The sequence below is a fragment of the Lissotriton helveticus genome, chromosome 8, assembly GCF_964261635.1.
Source record: "Lissotriton helveticus chromosome 8, aLisHel1.1, whole genome shotgun sequence".
In the NCBI taxonomy this organism is placed as follows: domain Eukaryota; kingdom Metazoa; phylum Chordata; class Amphibia; order Caudata; family Salamandridae; genus Lissotriton; species Lissotriton helveticus.
In genome coordinates, this window is record NC_136069.1 from 181,929,265 (window position 1) to 181,949,656 (window position 20,392).

At 50.0% G+C, this 20,392-nt stretch overlaps 1 protein-coding gene across 2 annotated transcripts in view; it reads right to left on the reverse strand.

The window, feature by feature from the left end:
* DYRK1A (dual specificity tyrosine phosphorylation regulated kinase 1A) overlaps positions 1–20,392 on the reverse strand; it is a 786,609-nt gene that overhangs the window by 33,027 nt on the left and 733,190 nt on the right. For both annotated transcript variants that reach the window (XM_078656853.1, XM_078656854.1), the window contains exon 12: positions 10,059–10,183. In XM_078656853.1, coding sequence (XP_078512979.1) covers positions 10,059–10,183 — 125 coding nt within the window. The remainder of the gene's footprint in view (positions 1–10,058; positions 10,184–20,392) is intronic.

Consider the following 20,392-nt stretch of genomic DNA (forward strand, 5'->3'; position numbering starts at 1 on the left):
TGGTATGTGGCGAACAGGTCTATGTGAGGGACTCCCCAACGTTGAAAGGAGGACAGGAGGTTGGAGTTCCCATTCGTGTATTTGCTGCCTCTGTTTGCTGAGGAGATCTGCAATCTGGTTGTTGACTCCTGGGAGGTGTTCTGCTAGGAGATCAGGTTTGTGCTGAGTGGCTCACCTCCAGATGTCTTGGGCTAAGTGGGACAGTTGGAGAGTGTGTGCCGTGCCCCCCTCCGTATCTGTATGTAATACATGGCGGTCACGTTGTCAGTACAAATTAGGACAGCTTTGGCTAACCCTCACAACACGGTGAGGTGGGTGTGATTCGGGGCCCTGGATGTTAATTTGAGCGCTGGATTCACAGAGGAGTGGGTCGGGAAATAGATCAAGCGCTGACAGGAGTGGTGACCGGGACCCCCTTCCACAACAGCATCGCAACGCTTCACCTCACAGGAAATAAAACACGCAAACCTTGCCTTTCACGACTCGCTTCTCCAAAGCAGCGCAATGAGCAGGGCGTGGGACTAACCAGGGTAGACTGGGCAAATTTGCTTTTACAAAGTCGCAAGGGGATGCCCCTGATAAAAGAGGCCCCTTCGACAACGGGGGCGACTGGTGGCGCCTCGCAGGAAGTTACCTTGCAAGACATTATGACCACCCTCAACAAAATGGACTCTAGAATTGAGACGCTGGCAATTTATCTGGCACTGATCCGAGCTGACTTTAACAAAATGTCCACCAAAGTCTCCGCAGTTGAAACCTCGATGGCCACCCTGACCTCTGATACCTCCACTCTCAAACAACAGGTGTGAGAGCTGGAGGGAGACAAGCTCCTGATGGCCCGCCTCGAGGACCAGGAAGGGCGGTCGAGACAGAATAACATCCGCCTTATAGGTGTGCCGGAAATGACAGGGGGCCAGCCCCTTGATCTTTTTGTGGAGGATCTGGTGACTACCCAGTTGCAGTTGAAGGGGTTGTCCAAATTTTTCTCAGTGAAGCGCGCCCACCGGGTCCCAGGCGGCAGACCTAAGCCAGGGGCCCCGCCACGTCCGATCCTGGCACGCATTTTCAACTTCAGGGATCGTGATGCTGTCCTGTAGGCAGCGCGCCAGGACCCTCTAATTCGCATTGATAACGCTGCAATTACGATTTTTCCTGATTACACGGCGGCGGTCACGAAGCAGCGCAGAGGGTTCTTTGAGGTGGAAAAGGCGCTCCGAGACCAAGAACTGAAGTACTCTATGTTGTACCCAGCAAAATTGAGAGTGGAATCGGAGAAGACATGGTTCTTCTCCACGCCTGAGGAGGCACAGGAATGGCTGGACGGATGGGGCAAGGCGGGGAGATCGGGCCGCGGTGGCCGTCGAGACCCACGCCAGGACGAACATCAGGGTGCGATGGAGCAGGAGTGAATAATCCTTACCTGGCGATGTTGGACGATTTAGCCTGGACTATGGCGACGGCCAAAAAAAGCTGCCAGACTATCACCTCCTGGGAGCGGTATGAGATGTGGTGCGGGGTCCTCCATAGCGGTGAAACGGAACGCTGTTGGGGTCCTATATTTGCAACTCACAGGTACTTTGTGTGGTGGGAGGAGAAACTGACCTGATGTGAGGATACTGAGAAGTTTACTACATGACTTCTCCACATTTCTACTCATTATAGACCCTAATGGGGGGTGTTGGATTGCTAAAGTTTCTGTTGATCGGCCTGGGGTGAAGCAGGGGCACATTTCTCTTCCCCCTCGCACGTTGAAGTTCTGGGATGGGTATTAAGCGCTCTGCTAGGTTGGGGAGGCAGGTCGTTTTTGCACCGTCGAGCAGGGAGGCAGGGTGGGGGGTGGACAGGGTAAAGGGTTTTTTTGTAGTGTTTTTGTGTTCAGGACAAGGTATATTGAGGTATGGGCAGATCGTGACTTTACGGACATGCGAAATAGGGGTCTCAAAGCACTGGTATTACCCTCATGGCGGTAGAATCTGCAGTGATTGACACGGGGGAGATTAATGGGGACCCTCCAAAGTCCTTGGTGTCCCCTCCGACGCTGGTTACATGGAATTTACGTGGCCTGGGGGATAAAATTAAAAGAGGTTTAGTGCTGCAATACCTGCGGCGTAAGGCACCAGCGGTTGCAATGCTGCAGGAAACGCACCTGGTGGGTGCAGCATGTAAGGCGATGGACCGCTGGGGCTATAAACTGGCAATGCATTCGGAGTTCACCTCAGGCTCACGAGGGGTAGGAATTCTGATACGCAAGCAATTTCCATTAGTTATACATAAATCCTGGAAAGATGATCAGGGGCGCTTTGCAGCGATAACTTGCCAGTGGGAAGGAAAGCGATTCAATATTGTGTCGGTGTATATTCCCCCGGCCCTACAGGCTCTGGCCTTCCCGGCGCTCAGTGCATTTCTGTTGTGGTTGCCAGAGGGCGAATTGATTCTGGGTGGCGACTTTAATTCAGTCATTGATGGTACTAGGGACCGCTACCCAGGCAGGGCGAACGGAGGAGGAGGGTCTCAGCTGAGCGGGTTCTTAGATGCAATGGGTCCCTCTGACGCATGGATATACAGGAACCTGTCAGGATTCCCCTCCTCCTGACCTTCGGGGTTCCGGGGACAACCCACCCTCGATAAACCCCTCTGCTTGTTTTCAGCTGCCGGAGAAGGAGACTGATGTTCTTGAGGTCCCGGGCATCTGGCCCTTTAACACAGAGGACAGCTCACAGCGTAACCCCGCCCCCAACAGCAGCTCCCGGGGTGATTCGTCGGCGTATAAGGGGTGGGACTTCAACCAGGAAGGAGAGACCATCGAGCCGGACGTCTGGGAAGCGAAGACGGGAGACGGAGCCGGAAGACCTGAGAACCGGACAAGCCGTGCAGGAGCAGAGCCAGAAGCCGCGTCGAGGGTTCCAGAGCCGGGAGGCCTACATCACGCTGCACCCAGCCATGAACACCGGAGTTCGTGGCTAGGACAGGTGCGTGCCAGATTCCGTGGGTCGGGATCCAGGGCGGGAAGTGCCTCCCCGAGTGGCCTTTAAGAAACGCGTGTCAACCCCGATCCGCTGGTGCTGGTTTCCTTCCTGATTTCATGGCCCGTTATTGATGGTGCTCCTACACCCCCTTTCCTAAACCTGAGGATTATAGCCTGCAATTAAGGCTGTTCTTTCTTTTGTGTTTTCCCTATATGAAACCCCTCCGGAGAATCCGTGACAGCAGCAACGCGACCCCGAAGTGAAGCGGAGAGCCGATTCCCCCCTACCCGACTCCAGCGAGAGTGACATTACGTTTTGTTATACCTCTTTGTACATATTAATAAACCACATATACCCTATCTTGCCTTGGCGTCATCTTGCCCCGCTACAGAACCCGAATGTGAGGAGTTACACCTTTCAGTCCGGGGTCCACAATAGCCTCTCCCGAATTGATTATTTGTTCCATACAGCTGGTGGATTGGCCCATTGACAGGAGGTACAGATTCATGGGCGTGGGATCTCTGACTATTCCCCGGTCTCAATGGCCTACACAATGCACACCAAGGCGAGGAGACATGTCTTCCCCATCTTCCTGGGCTATTTCCAGGTCCCCAAGATGCGTAAAGATATTGTCACAGTTACGAAACAATACTTTGCAGAAAATGTGTCATCAGTGACGTCCCCCTGTGTACTATGGGAAGCATTTAAAAGAGTGGTTAGAGGGCAGGCCATAGCCTCAATAACAGGGTATAAACGACAATCTAGGAGTGAAATGGAGACGGTAGTGTTGGCTGAGGCACAAGTCCGACATGAGGAAGGTCCCACGTCACAAACACAAAATCTACGCATAGCACAGAGCACAATTAACGAATACCAGCGCAACCAGGTTCAAATGCGGTTACAGAACACACGTCATACTATATATGAGGTTGGGGATAAAGCAGGCAAACTCTTGGCGTGGTTGGATAAGAAAGAACGGGCTCAAAACACGATAGCACAGCTGCACACTCACACAGGAGAGGTAGTGACCACCCCAGAACGTATAGTAGAGGTATTGGCGGACCACTTCACACTGGTGTACACCCCGGCATCTAGTATGACGATAGAAGAAGCACAAACATATATCAAAGATATAAAGATGCCTACCCTATCTGAGGAGGCGACTTTAACACTGGAAGCTGACATCACGCTTGACGAACTGCAGGCGGCTGTACAGGCCCTGCAGCCAGGGAAAGCGGTAGGGCCCAATGGTATCCCAATAGAACTCTACAAAAGCACATCTGACCTGACGGCCCCACATCTCCTACAAATGTATACGACTAGCCTGGAGGAGGGGGAGTTGCCCCGGGATCAGCGGTTAGCCACTATTATTGCAATACCAAAACCTGGCAAACCCCCGAATGAGTGCGCATCCTACCGTCCAATATCCCTAATAAATGCCTGTTGGACCTGGGATCTCCAAGTCACATAGGGTAGCTTGACACAAAGTAGAAAGACCTAACTCCAAGGTACATGTGTTAAGGTTGCGTCTCACCCACTCAATAACTCAGTGCCCATCCATCCAAAAATGACACTACACCTTAGTTTTTATAAAAGTAGAAAAGCTTTATCTTTCCTTAAGTTTAGTCCCGCTGTTGCACGTCTTCCTATGACTCAGCCTTCAGGCTACTTTCCAGTTACACTTATTTTTGGGGACACATAAGAAACTGGGGTACAAGATTCAAAAACAATTCTCCCCTTGTGCGCAGATTATGATGTTGGGAATCAGGAATATTCTTCAAACAGAAAGGATTTCATCAGCTGTTTTTTTTTTTTTAAAGGATACTGTAAACTCTGGATTACCTCAACTGACAGTTCCGCTCTAGTTACATTAATTCTTTCTCCCTCCTCCAGCAGATTTCAGCAACTCATCGTTACTTAATTCAAGAGATATTATACAACAAAGCCAGAGTCTTCTATACAGACATTACTGGAGCTATTTAACCTGGCACAATGTAAAGCAGAGTCTGTTGACTATAAAAGAAGAGAAAACGGGTTGTTCTTCTTAGGACCAAGGAATGAAGCAAATCCTTCAACCTGCTTCACTAGGCTATGTCAGATTACTGTCATGGAGAATTCACAGGGGTCTCTCCCCTCCTTACTCTGTAAAGGAAAAGTTACGCAAAATTCTCCACTGGATTCCAAGGACTTTCTCCTGCCTCAATACTCTGGGCTTCCAGTCCGTGATTAGGAGAAATGGGGGGAAAACTCTCTTTTCTGGAACCTTTTTTTAGGTGAAAGACCCGAGACCCCCAACAGCTCCCAATTCACTCCTTACTTGTTATTCAATGTAATGAAGTCTGTCCATTAACACTGCACCAGCCCCGAGGTTCAGCTCTCCTCAACAGGCTCCTTCTCCCTCGGCAGCGCCTCCCTCGAGAGCCAGGCCGTAAATCACCCCAAGCCATCTCTGAGGGGAGGTCGCACTGAGACTGCTCCGAGGCCTGCTCCTTCCGTATTCCACCTCAGGCCGCCTTAATCGTCTTGTTCGTGTTCGGCGTTCCGGCGCAGGCACGGAAGTGTAGCGGCCCCGAGCAGAGGCTGCTCCATACAGCCCACACACGTAGTGGCCTTCCTTTGAGCCTGCGCGAAACTAGGCCCCTCCTGACAGGGTCTTCGCCCCCCCCCCCCCTCAGGGAGAGTGAGCTCTGTTCGGAGAATGCGCAGAATCGCGCTGCCTCAGGCCCGGTTGGCCACCGGTTCCACCCGGCCTCACCACTGCAGCTCCAATTGTCCCTAGCCTGGCCCGTCAGCAATGGGCCACAGGGCGAGCGGAATCACCCCACCAGAGCCCCGACTCTCCTCACCGCGGACTCCCAAGGTGGAGGATGTAACCCCTGGCTGCGCCTCTCGACAAAGGTGAGGAGTCAGGAACTAAGCGCAGGCAGCAGTTGGGCACAACGGCCAGAGGAGGAGGTACGAGATTAATGTCCTCGCTCCGGGGTCCCAGTCCTCCAACTTCCTCACGGGTCTAACTAGCCCTCAATACTGGACAGGGGGGGGGGGGGGCTGTTTCTCACATCCCTCCACTCATCAAAAGTCTCCTGTGCCTCCCCTCAAGGTAGGGTCAATTCCTACTCCCTACTGGAGGCAACTTTCTGTCCAGGGTCAACAGGTCAGTAACTAACTAGGTCAGGTCTACAGGAATGGGGGTGGTGATCCCAGTAGAGAGGCAACCTTTGAAAAGAAGTCCACCCTCTGAAGGCCCTACCCCTTCCAGACCCACAGCCGTTACTCCAGCTGTCCCTCACTAAAAGACAAAATGGTCGCCTTACAGTTGACCTATTTATACCCCTAGTTCCATGGGTCCAGAACAGGTCAGAAGGTTCTGGAAGGTTCCTATTCTACCCAAAGGGCCCAGTCCCTGAGTTGGCAGTTATGGCAGTTACTGTCCAACATTTTGTGGTTCTTGTGAATTCCAGTCAGAAAGGCCCCTAGGCCTCAGGAAAAACTATGAGGGCAAAGAGCACCTAACCCCTTGGTCAACACCTCAAAAATCCAGTGAACATAAAAAATAAAAAGATTGAGGGGCAAAAAGGGGACAAAATAAATAATTAGAAGGGACTACTCAAAGGGCAGACAGGTCTAACAATACCAAAGCTAAGATCCTGGCAAAACTACTTGTAGCCCGCCTCACACCTCACCTCGAAAACCTTGATTCATCCGGACCAGTCCCGGTTTATGCCTAGTAGAAGCACCGCGCTCAATCTCAGAAGGGTGCAGGCGGTTATGGTGCGTGGGCCTTGTCTTCAGGAACCTGCAGTGATCCTCTCTCTTGAAGCCCGAATGGCGTTTGATATGGTCCAGTGGCCTTATCTCTTCGCAGTCCTCCGACATTTGGGCTTCGGCCCTAAGTTCAGGGCATGGGTACGGTTGTTATAGACACGGCCAATGGCACATCAGCTGCAAAGTCGACTGACTCCAGGAGCGTGATCTAGAACCATGGAATGCCTCAGCGTCTGCTCAGGGAAATAGAAGTGGCAAGAAAGGGTCTGGGCCCAGGTTGGATTTCTTATGCTTCCTTTTTAGACTTACAGGAGGATTTGGATTGCAAAGAAGATGGCCTTATAAGAGGCTACACAGATTCCTCGAGTGATCTCGGATCAGAGTTTTCTTATGCCTGATGATATAATTTTGCCTCATGGTTCAAGACGGCCTTCGGGTCATCAATACAGCCACAGCAGGCCTTGGAGTCGTAGCTTGACCCCAGACAACACAAGCACACATGATGGGGATCTTTCACAGTCATTTGCTTGCGACAGTCCTGTAGCTTAGAGGGAGACATCCCTTGCACACTGTAAAATGTAACAGAAAATATTGAAGTAATAAGTATCTGAGAGACAAGAGGACGCTCCGAATCAGTGTCAGGAGGTGCTGTAAGAAAAGAACACACATCCAAGTGTGGGAGTGGGGAGTATTCAGGCTCTGCATGTCACTTCCGGAGCGGAATGGTGATAGTGTGGAGCCGCTCGCCGCAACCGCACGCCGCAACCGCACGCCGCAACCTTGCGGCGTGCAGAGATACTGCTGAACAGTTTCCGGATCCAGTCGGACATCTGGGGAATATTCAAAAGTTGATGAATTTGAGACTAGACATGTCAAAAAGAAAAGCCCATGCAGAATGAAGTCCTCTGGGAGGAGTTACACAAAAGGAGGCATATTCAGTGGGGTGGAAATGAAAGAGATGGCGTATCACTTTTGGATGATTTGGAGCACTCATTGACCTGATGTCACCAGTGGATGTAAAAAGTGATCCAATTTCCTACTAGGCAACTGAGCTGCAGAAGGCACATTAAAGCAGTTCTGTTGCAGATGGAGGTCAGGGGATTTTGTAGTTCATTGCCTCAGAGGGCATGAAAGTTGGGATCCTGATGCCCGACCTCAATCTTAAAAATAAGAGTGTTTGCTTCTGCTGAGGCAAAGTCTTGAGTGACCTCTGCTGGAACACTCTTTGGATGCCTGAAAAGGGGCAAAATTGTTGTGGGAAGTGCTGCGCAGGTGGTGAAAGTCCAAGGAGTGCCTGGTGGTCTTGCTATCTTTGAAGGACTCCAAGGCAGAGTCAGCCCAGTCTCCAAAGAGAAATGGCATGTCTTTCAGGTATTATTCAACATCACTGGAGAACCCTGTGGAACGTGTCCAAGTGGTGCACAGGAGCACGATACTAGTCCCGACTGTCCTACCTAAAAAGTCGGTAGAGTCCAGGCCCGATCAAATAACCTATTTCACTGCGTCATGCCAGTCTTGTATGATCTAATGGAGGTTCATTCTCTGGTTCTCCAGGAATGCTGGAAAGATCATAGTCACCATGTCCCACACTGAATGCATTTTTCATGAGATATAAAGTCTCTTTTTGCCACAGCTGTTACATTGTCTGAATAATCCAGTCTAAGAATGCTCGGACAAGGTCAGAATTACCCAAAGGAATATTAGAAAGAGATATATATTTGAACAGAGAAGAAGTTTCTTGAAATCAGAAGGTTTGAAGAATAACTGAGCAGAGCTCAGGGAGACTTCTCTTCACACGACGTGCGGTAGAAAATCTGAGGGAACTAGCCTCTGTGGGAAGGTTCTAGAGGGTGATGTTGCCTGATTGGCTGTAGACTATGTTTGGTCCTTTTTATTTTTAAAGAGGGCCTAGATGGGCTATTAAATTCATGGCCTATTGCCTTTGTAGACTGTGCTACTGATATTGTTGCTTTGATATAGTACTGTGACATCTATGAAAGATCCTACACTGGACAATGGAGACTTTAAAAGCATTTACAGTTGAGAGAACATGGGATTTGAAATTAAAACGTGTTTTTCAAACGTTCACTACACAATTATGGTGCCTTCTCACTAGCTGCCTGTTTGCCGCTGGGAAAGATCCTGGTTTTGCCCAGGTGCCTAGCAATGTATAACAAAGGGCCTCTTTGGAGCATAAAAGAGGTTCCTGTGAAGTATGCCCCAGCTGCACAATCTCTGTGAGGACATTAGTTTTGACATCTTTGTCAACAGTTGAAGGTCTAAGACCTCTACTGCCCTTCGTATGACCATGGCAATGTAGGCAGGCTCTTCTGTGGCTGTGCCAGAAGGGTGTGTGCGTGTAGGCCAGATTATGGGGAGGAATAGAGTCCACTGGCATCCTTGATATTCAAAAAGAGGTTTTCATCATCGTAAAACCATGAGGTATCGTCATTATCAGGGTATGACTTCAAAAGGATTATCAGCTCCTCCTCCGGCATTGATGAGAACAATGCCGGCATCGATGATTGGAGCCCTAGTGTGGAGGTGCAGGTGTTGACTTTGAAGTCGGGGGATGACTGGGATGGGGTTGAGTTGGCATATAGGACAAAGGCAGCAGACTGACTAGGGACCCCTCGTATCCTTTGTGCTCAAACATTTATGGTACGTGCCTCAGGAACAAGAAAGTCCGCAAATTCGCGCAGGACCAGGATTTTCGTGCCTTCAGGAATGGTGTTGGGGTGAAGGTGGGGGGCGGAGACAGGGCCCTTGCATGCTGGTAAAATTTTTGAAAATTGCAAAAACAGTCTGTCAAGTTTGACAGAATTTGAGGAAGTGAGCTCCAAATTCATGCTGGGGAAAAAGAAACTGACATCAGTGTGTGGATGTGCAGACTATGTAGTAGCATCATATCCTAGGGCGTGAGGACCAAATAAGGAGTTGCGTAAAGCCACCTACCCATGCAAAAGGTAACTGCTGAAGAAAATTTACCGGATCCAGTCTGACACATGGAGGTATTCACAAGGTAAAAAAATCTTGTACCCATTAGAAATTCTGTCTCTGCAGACTATTGAACAGTTACTACATCATCCCTGCATGTCAGCAGGCCTAAGCAAGCCTGGAAATTTAGCAGTTTTGAAAGCTAGTAATCAAAATTGTGTTTGCTTAAACGTATACTTGCAAGATCGCTAAAAATACAAAAGCATGCTTTTTGCCCAAACAGTAGCATTGACTATTTATAGAATGAATGAATGTTCTTATAATCGGATTCTTAAAAACCTTAGGAACGTGTCCTGATCATTTAGAAGAAGATATGTAAACTGCTCCTACCTTTGGACTATGCGTTTCACAATCCATAGCTTGGACAGCGGCAGTGAAGTGTCCACCACTATGCCGATGCTGATGAGTTGGATCTGACCTTGCACGACCACTGTTGCTTGTTCCAGATGAACCACCTTTTAATTGAGAAACATATAATGACAAATAGTTAAAGGTGGCAAAAAAAGCTTTGTCTTCAAATAACGGATCCTTCAGCACACCAGGAATATATTCGTTCATCTAGTTTTTTTAAATTTTATTTTTTAGATAATTGCCATTACACAACATTATTGCATTTTTAAATGTGAAGCATTTTTTAACAACCATGTCAGAATCTACACAAGTTTAAAGCAAATAGCACTTTACCCAGTTAAGAAAAATACTCAAGTCAATTATTGCACAGGTATCAACATGGTTTCTTTCTTTTAGGTGAAATATTGCTGTTTGAAGAATGTTCTGGGTTCACCTGCTGTGCATTATTCTGCAATCTACGGAGCGATCGTCAACTATCACTATGGAGACATCTTTTCTCTAGTCCCTCTTCTCTCTCTCTCTAGGCATCACAGACCACCATTTGGTGTCATTTCATCCTCCTGTGACATCAGAAGTATGGCCCAGAAGCTCCTGAGCATGGTCACCATCTTTAGATTTAGTTCCCCCTTTGCCAAATTTGATCTGTACTTGAGCTTCCTGTTTCCCACTATTTTATCCCTTCACAAGTTGCATGTACTAAAACTAATTTCTGGGGAGGTACGTTTAGACCAACTGATGGCACACTTCGACTTAAATGGTCCCAGATTTCTCCAGATGACTTATTGTACAGTAAGAAGATCCTGTGCTCCTGAGTTAGTGTTGTGTACCTCTGCATGTACATCCCCTGACAAGTTTATCAGTTGCTATAAAGTCGTCTCCACCAAAGTTGGTGAACTTTTAAGCGTACCAGCCCGCAGAGTAGCGACCTCTACCCCCAGATGGTTTGACTCTTCTTTCTCTCAGGCTGCGAAAAAGCTGAGGGAAGCCCTGTCAGCTAAGCACAGAATTAATTCTCAAGTTCGCGCGTGTCGCAAAGAATATAAAACAACATTGGCCAAACGGAAGGGCGTTCTGAAGGAGGAGGCATGGAGGGAGTTGATTGAGTCAAGTACCCTCAGGAAAAGCTCTAGGTTTTGGAGCATTGTTAACAGACCACTTTTTGAATATGAAGCTGGGGGGGCTCTTGATTCACATATTACTGAGGAGGAATGGGTGATCCATTTAAAATCAATATTTGAAAGCCCTATAGAGCAATCTGGTCAGCCATGTCGTGATATGAACGCCTCAGTAGTGATTTTTGAACAAGGAGAGGTTGAGGCTGGCATTGCAGGGTTAACCAGCAAAAAAAGCTCCAGGACCAGAAGGTATTCCCCCGGATTTGTTTAAATCTGATCCATCTTTTTGGGCACCGTCCTCGTGGCCGTGTTTAACGCAGCTGCTTCGAACGGTTGTACTGAGTCTTGGGTCACCTCTACTATAGTCCTCGTTTTCAAGTAGGGTGATCGGAATAGCACTTATTGCTATAGGGCAATCTCACTTCTTGACTCAGTGGTTAAGGTTGTGGGCCATATACTTTTAGAAAGATTATCCACCTGGGCGGAGGCGCACAAGATCTTGTCTGATGTCCAGTTTGTATTTCGTCCTGGGCGATCAACCGTGGCTCAATGCCTTAATTTAACCATGTTATTAAACAAATATACAGTTGCGCACCCAGGTACTGTCTACCTAGCCTTCATGGACTTGTGTTCCGTATTTGATTGTGTGTATTGAGTTAAACTGTGGCAGTCCATGAAGGAGACACGCTTGCTATCAGCGTATTGATGGAGGCTCCCAAGTGCTGCAGGCACTGGACAGGAATCGGGACAGACTTGGACATGTTTATGTGCAACCCCAGCTGGCTAAACAGAACAGCCGTCTTGTTGAAGTGCAGTTGTGCTTCCTGGAGGGTGGAGGCTTTGATCAACCAGTCGTCCAGGTACGGGTAGACAAACACCTTGTTCTTTCTCAGGTGCACTGCCACTACTGCCATGCATTTGGAAAACGTCCTGGGTGCAGACTTCAGTTCAAACGATAGTACGGTGTACTGATAGTGATTGGTGCAGACTAGAAAGCGCAGGAACTTCCGGTGTTTCCGTGCAATGGGCACATGGAAGTACGCATCTTGCAGATCTATTGCGCAGAGCCAGTCTCCCCTTTGCAGCTGAGGATAGATCTGGTGCAAAGACAGCTTGCAAAACTTTTCCCTGTGAATCTATTTGTTTGCTTGTCGCAAATCCAGAATGGACCTGAACTTGTTCTTGTCCTTCTTCTGTACCAGGAAGAAACGTGAGTACAGGCCCTTTCCCCTTTGAAACAGAGGGACATCTTCTATCTCCCTTTTTCTTAACAGGGTATCGGCCTCCACCTGGAGCTCGCGCAGTCGGAACTGCGAGCAAACCGGTGGAATTGCTGGAGGCGGGCTGGTGAAACGAAGACTGTATCCATTGCAAACAATGTTCAGCACCCACTTGTCCGGAGTAATTTTTCTCCACTCTGCCAATTAATGTTGGACGCTTCCCCCCACAGGAGTGGGTAACGGGCGAGGGGGAAGTAGCACCTCCGGAACTAGACCCGGCCGGGCCTTTGGGTGTCGAGGAGGACTGCTGGCCGCCTCTGCCCCTCTGTCACTTCTGGAAAGGTCACCTCTGCTACTGCTGATTTTGCTGCTGTCCAGTTTGACGACCTTGCCCCCTGCCCTGGGCACCAAAACGCCTCTGGAAGGGGCGGAAAGATTTCTTCTGCTCCTTCGGCTTCTCTAATGCGACGGCTGTCAGGGTTTCAGCCTCCGCCTTCATGCGGGCCATCTCCTCATCAGCGTGTTTTCCAAACAATGTCGCTCAAGAGAACGGCATGTTGGTGACCCTCTGCTGGGCCTCTGGTTTCAGCGATGTCAGGCACAACCAGGCATGACGTCTCAATATCCCGTAGCAGTAGCCATGGGCAGCCAAGAGCGATGAATCCGCCGCCGCACTGATCACCCGATTGGACACCATCATGCCCTCGTTGATGATCTCTTGAAAATCCTCCCTCTTGTCCCAAGGGAGATGCTCCAGAAACTGCTGTAGGGAATCCCACAACGATCAGTCGTATCGCCCTAGGAGAGCCGTGGCACTAGCGGCTTTCATAGACGTAGCAGCCGTACCGCAGACCTTACGACCCGCAGAATCCATCTGCTTACTCTCTTTATCAGGGGGTACCGTGGATAATGGAGCAGTAGCATGTTGTTTCCTGGCGGCCGTAACGATCACCGAATCTGGGACCGGGTCCGACCTGAGAAACGCCGAATCGGAGTCTGGAGGCCTGCATTTCTTCTGCAGCCTGGAGGGGGTGGATTTTGTTGACGCCGGCGTCCGGAAAAGTTCCATCGGCGGTTCCTCCAGCCCCAGCAGTAAGGGCAAAAGTGGTCTTGACAGTTGCCGCTTATAAAGGGTCTCGAAGATCACTGACGTAGAAGTTCAAGTTCAAGTTCAGTAATTTGTATAGCGCACTACTCACCCAGAGGGTCTCAAGGCGCTTGGGGGAGGGAGGGTATATTATTTATCAAATAGCCAGGTTTTAAGCTGTTTTCTGAAGGAGAGGTGGTTCTGTGTAAGGCGGAGGTGAGTGGGGAGAGAGTTCCAGGTTTTGGCCGCTAAATAGGAGAAGGATCTTCCTCCCATGGTGACTCTATTGATGCGCGGAACTGCGGCGAGGGCTTGATTGGATGAGCGAAGTTGGCGGGTGGGTGTGTAGAAGGACAGTCGTTTGTTGAGGCATTCGGGTCCGAGGTCGTAGAGGGCCTTGTGTGCGTGGGAGAGGAGACGGAACGTTATTCTCTTGTTGACGGGAAGCCAGTGGAGATCTTTCAGGTGACCAGAAATGTGAGCTTGACGGGGGATGTCCAGTATGAGTCTGGCTGAGACGTTTTGGATGCGTTGGAGTTTTTTCTGTAATTTGGCTGTGGTTCCGGCGTAAAGGGTGTTTCCATAATCTAGTCGGCTCGTGACTAGTGCGTGGGTGACAGTCGTTCTTGTTTCGGTGGGGATCCAGCGGAAGATTTTTTTGAGCATGCGTAGGATGTTGAAGCATGATGATGAAACGGCGTTGACTTGTTTGGTCATCGAGAGGGAGGAGTCTAGGATGACGCCCAGGTTCCGTGCGTGATCTGTAGGTATGGGTGCTGTGCCCAGTGCTGGTGGCCACCATGAGTCGTCCCATGCAGAGGGGGACGATCCTAAGATGAGGACTTCCGTTTTGTCCGAGTTTAGTTTTAGACGGCTGTTCTTCATCCATACGGATACTTCTTTCATTCCTTCGTGTAGATTTGTTTTGGCGGTGTTGGTGTTTTTGGTGAGGGAGAGGATTAGTTGGGTGTCGTCAGCGTAGGAGATGATGTTGAGGTTGTGTTGTCGCGCGATGGTTGCGAGGGGACTCATGTACACGTTGAAGAGGGTGGGACTCAGTGATGATCCTGAAGGTGTGGGCACCGTCAGGATAATACCCAGCTTCGCCGCCCCTCGCAATAACACCTCTTGAAACTACACCATGTCATCCACTGGTGACACTCTCGTGTGGGGTGAATCAGACAGAGTGGACGAATACCCCCTAACACTGGACGAATCTGAATGACGGGATCTCGATCGATCTCGTCGGTGACGCCGCCGGGACCTTGTAGATGAATGACGGTCACTCCTAGAACAGCGTCTTTGCCTGGATCGCGACCTGGATCGTGATCTGGACCTCCGAGGTCGTGGACGATCCACCGGCCTGGTCGGGGGTGGACGCTGCGGAGGTAGAGCCGGAGGCTTCGGCTGTGGCGTCCCCTTAGGTGGTGACGGGAAGCGCGGCAGCGAGACTGACCTTGGAGCAAGCCACGGTGGAGGATGATGTGGAGGCGGAGGAGGAGGAGTCTTAGGAGAAAGAGGAGGAGTCCTCGGAAGAGGCGGAAGCGGTGGAGGAGTGGGACTCTTCTGCGGGAACGTAGGAGGCGTAGACGACCTTGGCCGAGAAGGGGAGTAGGTTTGAGAGTTCTCCGAGTCGGAAGATCTAACCACTCTTCTTCTTTGCCGGCCTTCGCGACGAAGTCCTAGAAGCAGACCTACTACTGGACGAGCTCCGGCGCCGCCGCGACCGGGGGGTCGTGGAAGCAGAAGACAGACTGACCACCGAGCCCGGGGACGCCGTCCTTGTCCTGGATCGCCTCCTGGAGGTTGACTTATCCTTTTTAGACGTCGACCTCTTCCTCGACACATCCCTCGACGGGAATCTCCTTTTCCTCGACGTCGAGTGTCTGCTCCGACGTCGAACGCTGAGTAGACCTCGACGGCGAGGTCGCCTCGGCGGCGAGCGCCGGTGCCTGGAACCATCACGACGTCGATGACTCCTCGACGTCGACCTCGTTCGAGGTCTCGACATCAGCCCCCTCGACGTCGAACGGACCTGGGTCGACGGGGAGCACACAGTGGTCAACCCTCTTGACGCAGACGTCGAGGCCATCGACGGAGAAATGTGCAGTTTCCTGGCCTTCTCTTGACTGGGGAGCCCCCCCCAGAAGCCTCAGCACGGGCAGAGGACTCAGATCCAGCCCACCCATGCCCAGAACCACCTTGATCCTGAAGTTTCCTCAGCTCCAGGCCTTGGAGCCGGATTTCTCCCTCTCTCTCCTGGTCCTCTTGGAAAAGGACTGACAGATTTCACAATCCTCAGGGACATGGGATCAAGGGAGACAGAGAATACACACGCTGTGGCTTTCCGATTTGGCCTTCCTGGCACACTCAGGGCATCTGTCGAACAATGCAGGCATTTTCGACAGAAATGGTGGCACAAACTGGCAAAAACCTCCAGCAAAGGGAAGAAGGAATAGGTAGACGTTGAGTGAAGCACTCTAAACACTTGAAGTGTCAAAAAATTGGAATTAAACCCAAAAAGGGAGAGCTCAATGCTCCAGGGTCCTGCTAGCAGGAGCCTGAAAAATGAACTGGGAGTAAAAGGACTTGGCTGTGCATGCTGGGATACCGAGGGTCTCTGGAGAGTTCCTTAAAGGCAGGGTACCCCTTTTCCAGACACATAATGGCAGCCTATGGAGGCTTGTCTGTCCATCTCTTCCTCTCTATCATTCCAAGGTTTTTGTGAAGGGGAAGTTTCTCTATGGATGGAACTTGACAGATTATGGTAAATGTGATGTTGGTAAAATATCCTTGGCATTTCTAGTTGAAGTACTGGACAGTGTAGCCTTGTAGGTACAGGCTGCATTATTGTCTTTAATTTTCTCTTAAGTGTCTATGCAGAATTGCAAAGAAGACTACTTAAGAGATTATTTTTGATTGCTCCGGGGTCCACGCACATGGGCGGGACTATTCACTAGATTATGACTATACACAGAGATCCCCTACTACAGAACTGTGTGGCTACCACAGTGTGAAACTTGCATAAGTTCCAACCTTACTTGTTTGACACTATGTTTGTAGGGCAACCGATGAAATACCACTGAAATGCATACTGGCTATGAAGGGAGAGAATCCCAAGTTGTTGAGATAGTCTATTTCTTTGCAAGGGTTAGACTCTGTAGTAGAGAACAGAGCCGATTTGAGCCACGGGAATGCTACTGAACTTTCCCATTGGGTTTACTGATGTGACCACCCAACTTCTCCAGGTTAGGGATTTGTTTCGGGGAATTCTGATCTGGGAGGGGCGTCTGCAGGAACAGAAAGGTCCCTTGCATGGTGATGAACACCCCTACCCAAAGTGCCCCAACTGTCCTAATGTCTGGATCCCTAATGCCAATTGTGGTTGTCATAGGCGAACAAAGGCCATCGTCTGGAAATGGACTATAAGAAGGGGAGCTTGAGACTCCAAATATTGTCGACTATCAAGAAGCCAGTAGGGCTGTGCAAGGAAAAGCTCTGAAGACTTCTGGCTGTGACCAGGACTGGGGGCAAAGGCATACCAGTCTTCCAGATGTATAATGGGGCATCACCCAGGGAATCCAAGACACCCTCATCCTTGGAGCCTGGCGCACCAGTGCCTGCTTGCCAAGACCAATGTGCCCTGTGAGGCAGAGAAGAGCACAGGAGGAATCAAGATTTAGAGAGGGATGCTGGTGAATAGATCCCTTTAGTGAGGCGTGAGAAGATGGCTGATGCACCAATGCACAAGTTACTACTTGTGTAACGATATATCTGTAAGAGACATTAGTGATCAATTCCTTACCTTAGAATATACCCAGGCGTCAGACTGGATCCGGAAAGCTTTCGTCAGCAGTACCCCTGCGCGTTAATAGGCGTCGTCCTACGGCTGTGCGTGCGTCGCTGGCGTCGTATTCGCCGAGATGACGTCATTGGAGCTACTTAGACTTGCCCAAGCGTGCGGACGTCAGTTCTGTACACAACTTTCCGCGACAGGAACGCAGAGCCATGTAAGATACTTATCACTGGTGCATAGAAACTAGGGCCCGAAAGGTCGACCTTAACCATAGAAATCAGTTCACAGAACGGGGAGGTTGATGGGGCAGTAAGGAATCTATCACTAACTAATGTCTCTTACAGATCTATTGTTACACAAGTAGTAACTTGAGCATCTGAAAGACACGTTAGTTATAGATTCCTTACCTTAGAATAGATACCCCAGCAATACCAACCCTGGTAGTGGGTGTGAGCAGTTGGCCTGATATATGATGTTCACTAGTCCTAGTGACCACCTTGTATCAGTCCAAACAACCCTTATGGTGATTGGTTGTAAGTCAACCTTATAGACCAGCTATCCTAATGGTAGCATGGACAAAGCAGTCTTAGGCTAAACTCTTTTGGCATGTGAAGCCAGCTGTTTTACCACAATATAACCCCTTGAATACCAGATGGAAGGACACCACACAGGTTGTTATGAAAATAAACAATATATGTATTAATAACAAACACCTCTGAACTCTTTATGAGGTCAGAGGGCTAAGCACATGACAATCTTCTGAAAAATACGATAAGTTGCACAAAATTACAATGGTGCCCTAGGAGCACGACAAACCATATACTAAGTAAGTGGAATGTGAAAGTCGATAGAAAGAATAGAGTGGTCCAGAGGCTGGAGGTTCGCTAGGAGAACGCTATCTTCACCTTAGGTAAGTAATAGGAGGCCCATAGGAGGCCCACAGGACGCATGTGCAGAGTGTGGACTCACACGCGAGATGCGTAACAACGTCTATGGACAGTACAGTTCAAGTTAAAAGTAAGTACGGACAATCCTGACTAGTTAGGACTAAAACGACTGTGGAACTGGACACTAGGACAGTTAAACTACCCTTGAGCACCGAAATGCTCTCGTTACCTCACCCACGGGCTGCGGGTGCATAGGTGTCAAAGTGCGTCGGGTTCTCGCGTTGAAGTCAATGGAGCCTGGAAGAAAAGATGCTGCAGGCGACCAGGAGGAAGATGTCCGGTGCGATCCAAGGGTGGATCGGTGAAGAAGAGGACATGAGAGCAGAGGGGACAATGTTCAAAGTCACTAGCCAGTGACTGGAGTGGAACCAGGAAGGAACCAGATGTCGTCGTCGTGATCAGGTGAAGAGTGGACGCTTGTCTCTGCAGCCACGTGGACCAGGAGGTGTCTTCGACGACCAGGATGGAGGCACGAGCTGTCCCACGCAGGCTCTCGCTGTCAGCGATGTTGGATCCGGAATCGGCATCAACAGGCCTTGGCAAAGGCAACCCACGCGGTGAGTGGAAACAGCGTCTGGAGTGGACCAGGAGGGTCCGGGGTGCTCCTCTTTTGGAAGGGAGCAAGGGCCAGTCTGGAGCAACCAGACCAGCAGTGAAGATTTCAATGTTCGTCATCTAGGAGGCCACTAGCCAGCTGGCAAGTAACCAGACAACGCGTCAAGCAGCAAACAAGCAGAAGGGGCCCACGCAGATCTCGTGGATGCTGGAGGGCTGGTCTTCGGTGCAGGAGCTGCTCGGGGCTGGGGCTTCTCAGTCCCCAAAGCACTTGGTCTAGTTTACCTCGTGAGTCGTGCTGAAAGCGAAGTGGAGGTTCTTTCAAGATGGCCGGTCCCACGTGTCTCGTCGCACCCACGGATCTCAGCTGTGCTGCAGATGTAGATAGAGGTCGGAGAGGTCTGGGAGTCCGGGTCTCGTCGGGCTCTGAAGTCTGGATCCTCAAGGGAAGAGGACAAAGTGAAGCCGCTGGACGCTTGATGGTGCCTGCTTGTGCAGGGTGGACACTCCTTGCCTACAAGGGAGAAGGTCTTCTGTGTAGAAAGTCGAAGTCCAGAGTTTCTTCTTGTAGAGTTTCAGTTCAGGATTAATCTAATTTGGAATGGGACCACCTCCTACCTTTATTCTCCTAAAGGGGGCTGGACTACTGACTAGGTCCGTCCCCTGGGTGGGACCAGGAAGGGGGGTGGCTACACCCCCTATCCTTTGTCCGGTTTAGCGCCAGAGCTGGGGCAGGGATGCCCCAGCAACTGGTTTGAACCGGTGTATGCACAGGACACCTTGTGTGCCCCGGGCATGTCTCATTCCTTTCAGGCCTGTCCTACCCAATACACAAAATCCTGTCTGGGGTGGTGCTAGCACCTCCCAAGGCAGGAAACCCTTTGTCCAAGCCGTCCTCGCTGGAAGGACTCCCAGCAGCAGGAGGTCAGACTTGTGTCTGTGGTGGCAGCATTTATTTTGTGATGCCAAGTCTCGAGTTAACTTTAACCGGGGTTCACAGTTACATACATGTCATGTCCCTCTAGAAGGGTGGAATGCTACCCCCGTCACCAGAATTGGCGAGGGGGTAGTATTCCAATTCGTATGACACCTTACTCGACATGTTTTGATAATGCTATACCAAAGTTAGCATTTAACCGCGAGGATTATAATGCACTTAAGAGTATATGGTATAGCGTTATCATGGAACAGCTATTAGGACTTGGTTCCGCAAGCTGCAAACGGGCTCAGCTCATGCCAGAGCACCATCTCACATAATTCCAAGCACTCTGCCTTCAGGATTGATAAGGCCTTCCATAGGAGTGACTGATAGGAATATATGTGTCCATTTTAGGTTTAGATATAGGGAATTATATCTAAAGCAAAGGGTGATTACACCACCTTGCCCCAGCTGTCGTGCAGCCAGTTGTGTCTTTTTAGAGAGCCAGCCAGGGGTGGCATAATACATGCTTCAGCCCCTGGTAGGCCCTGGGTACACCTATGCCCTGGATACCTCAGGTATACTGTACAGGGACTGATAAGGTGGCCCAGTACCAATTGGTACATGCACCTAAGGTACATGATTGTTAATTTAGAGAGAGAACAGCTAGGCTG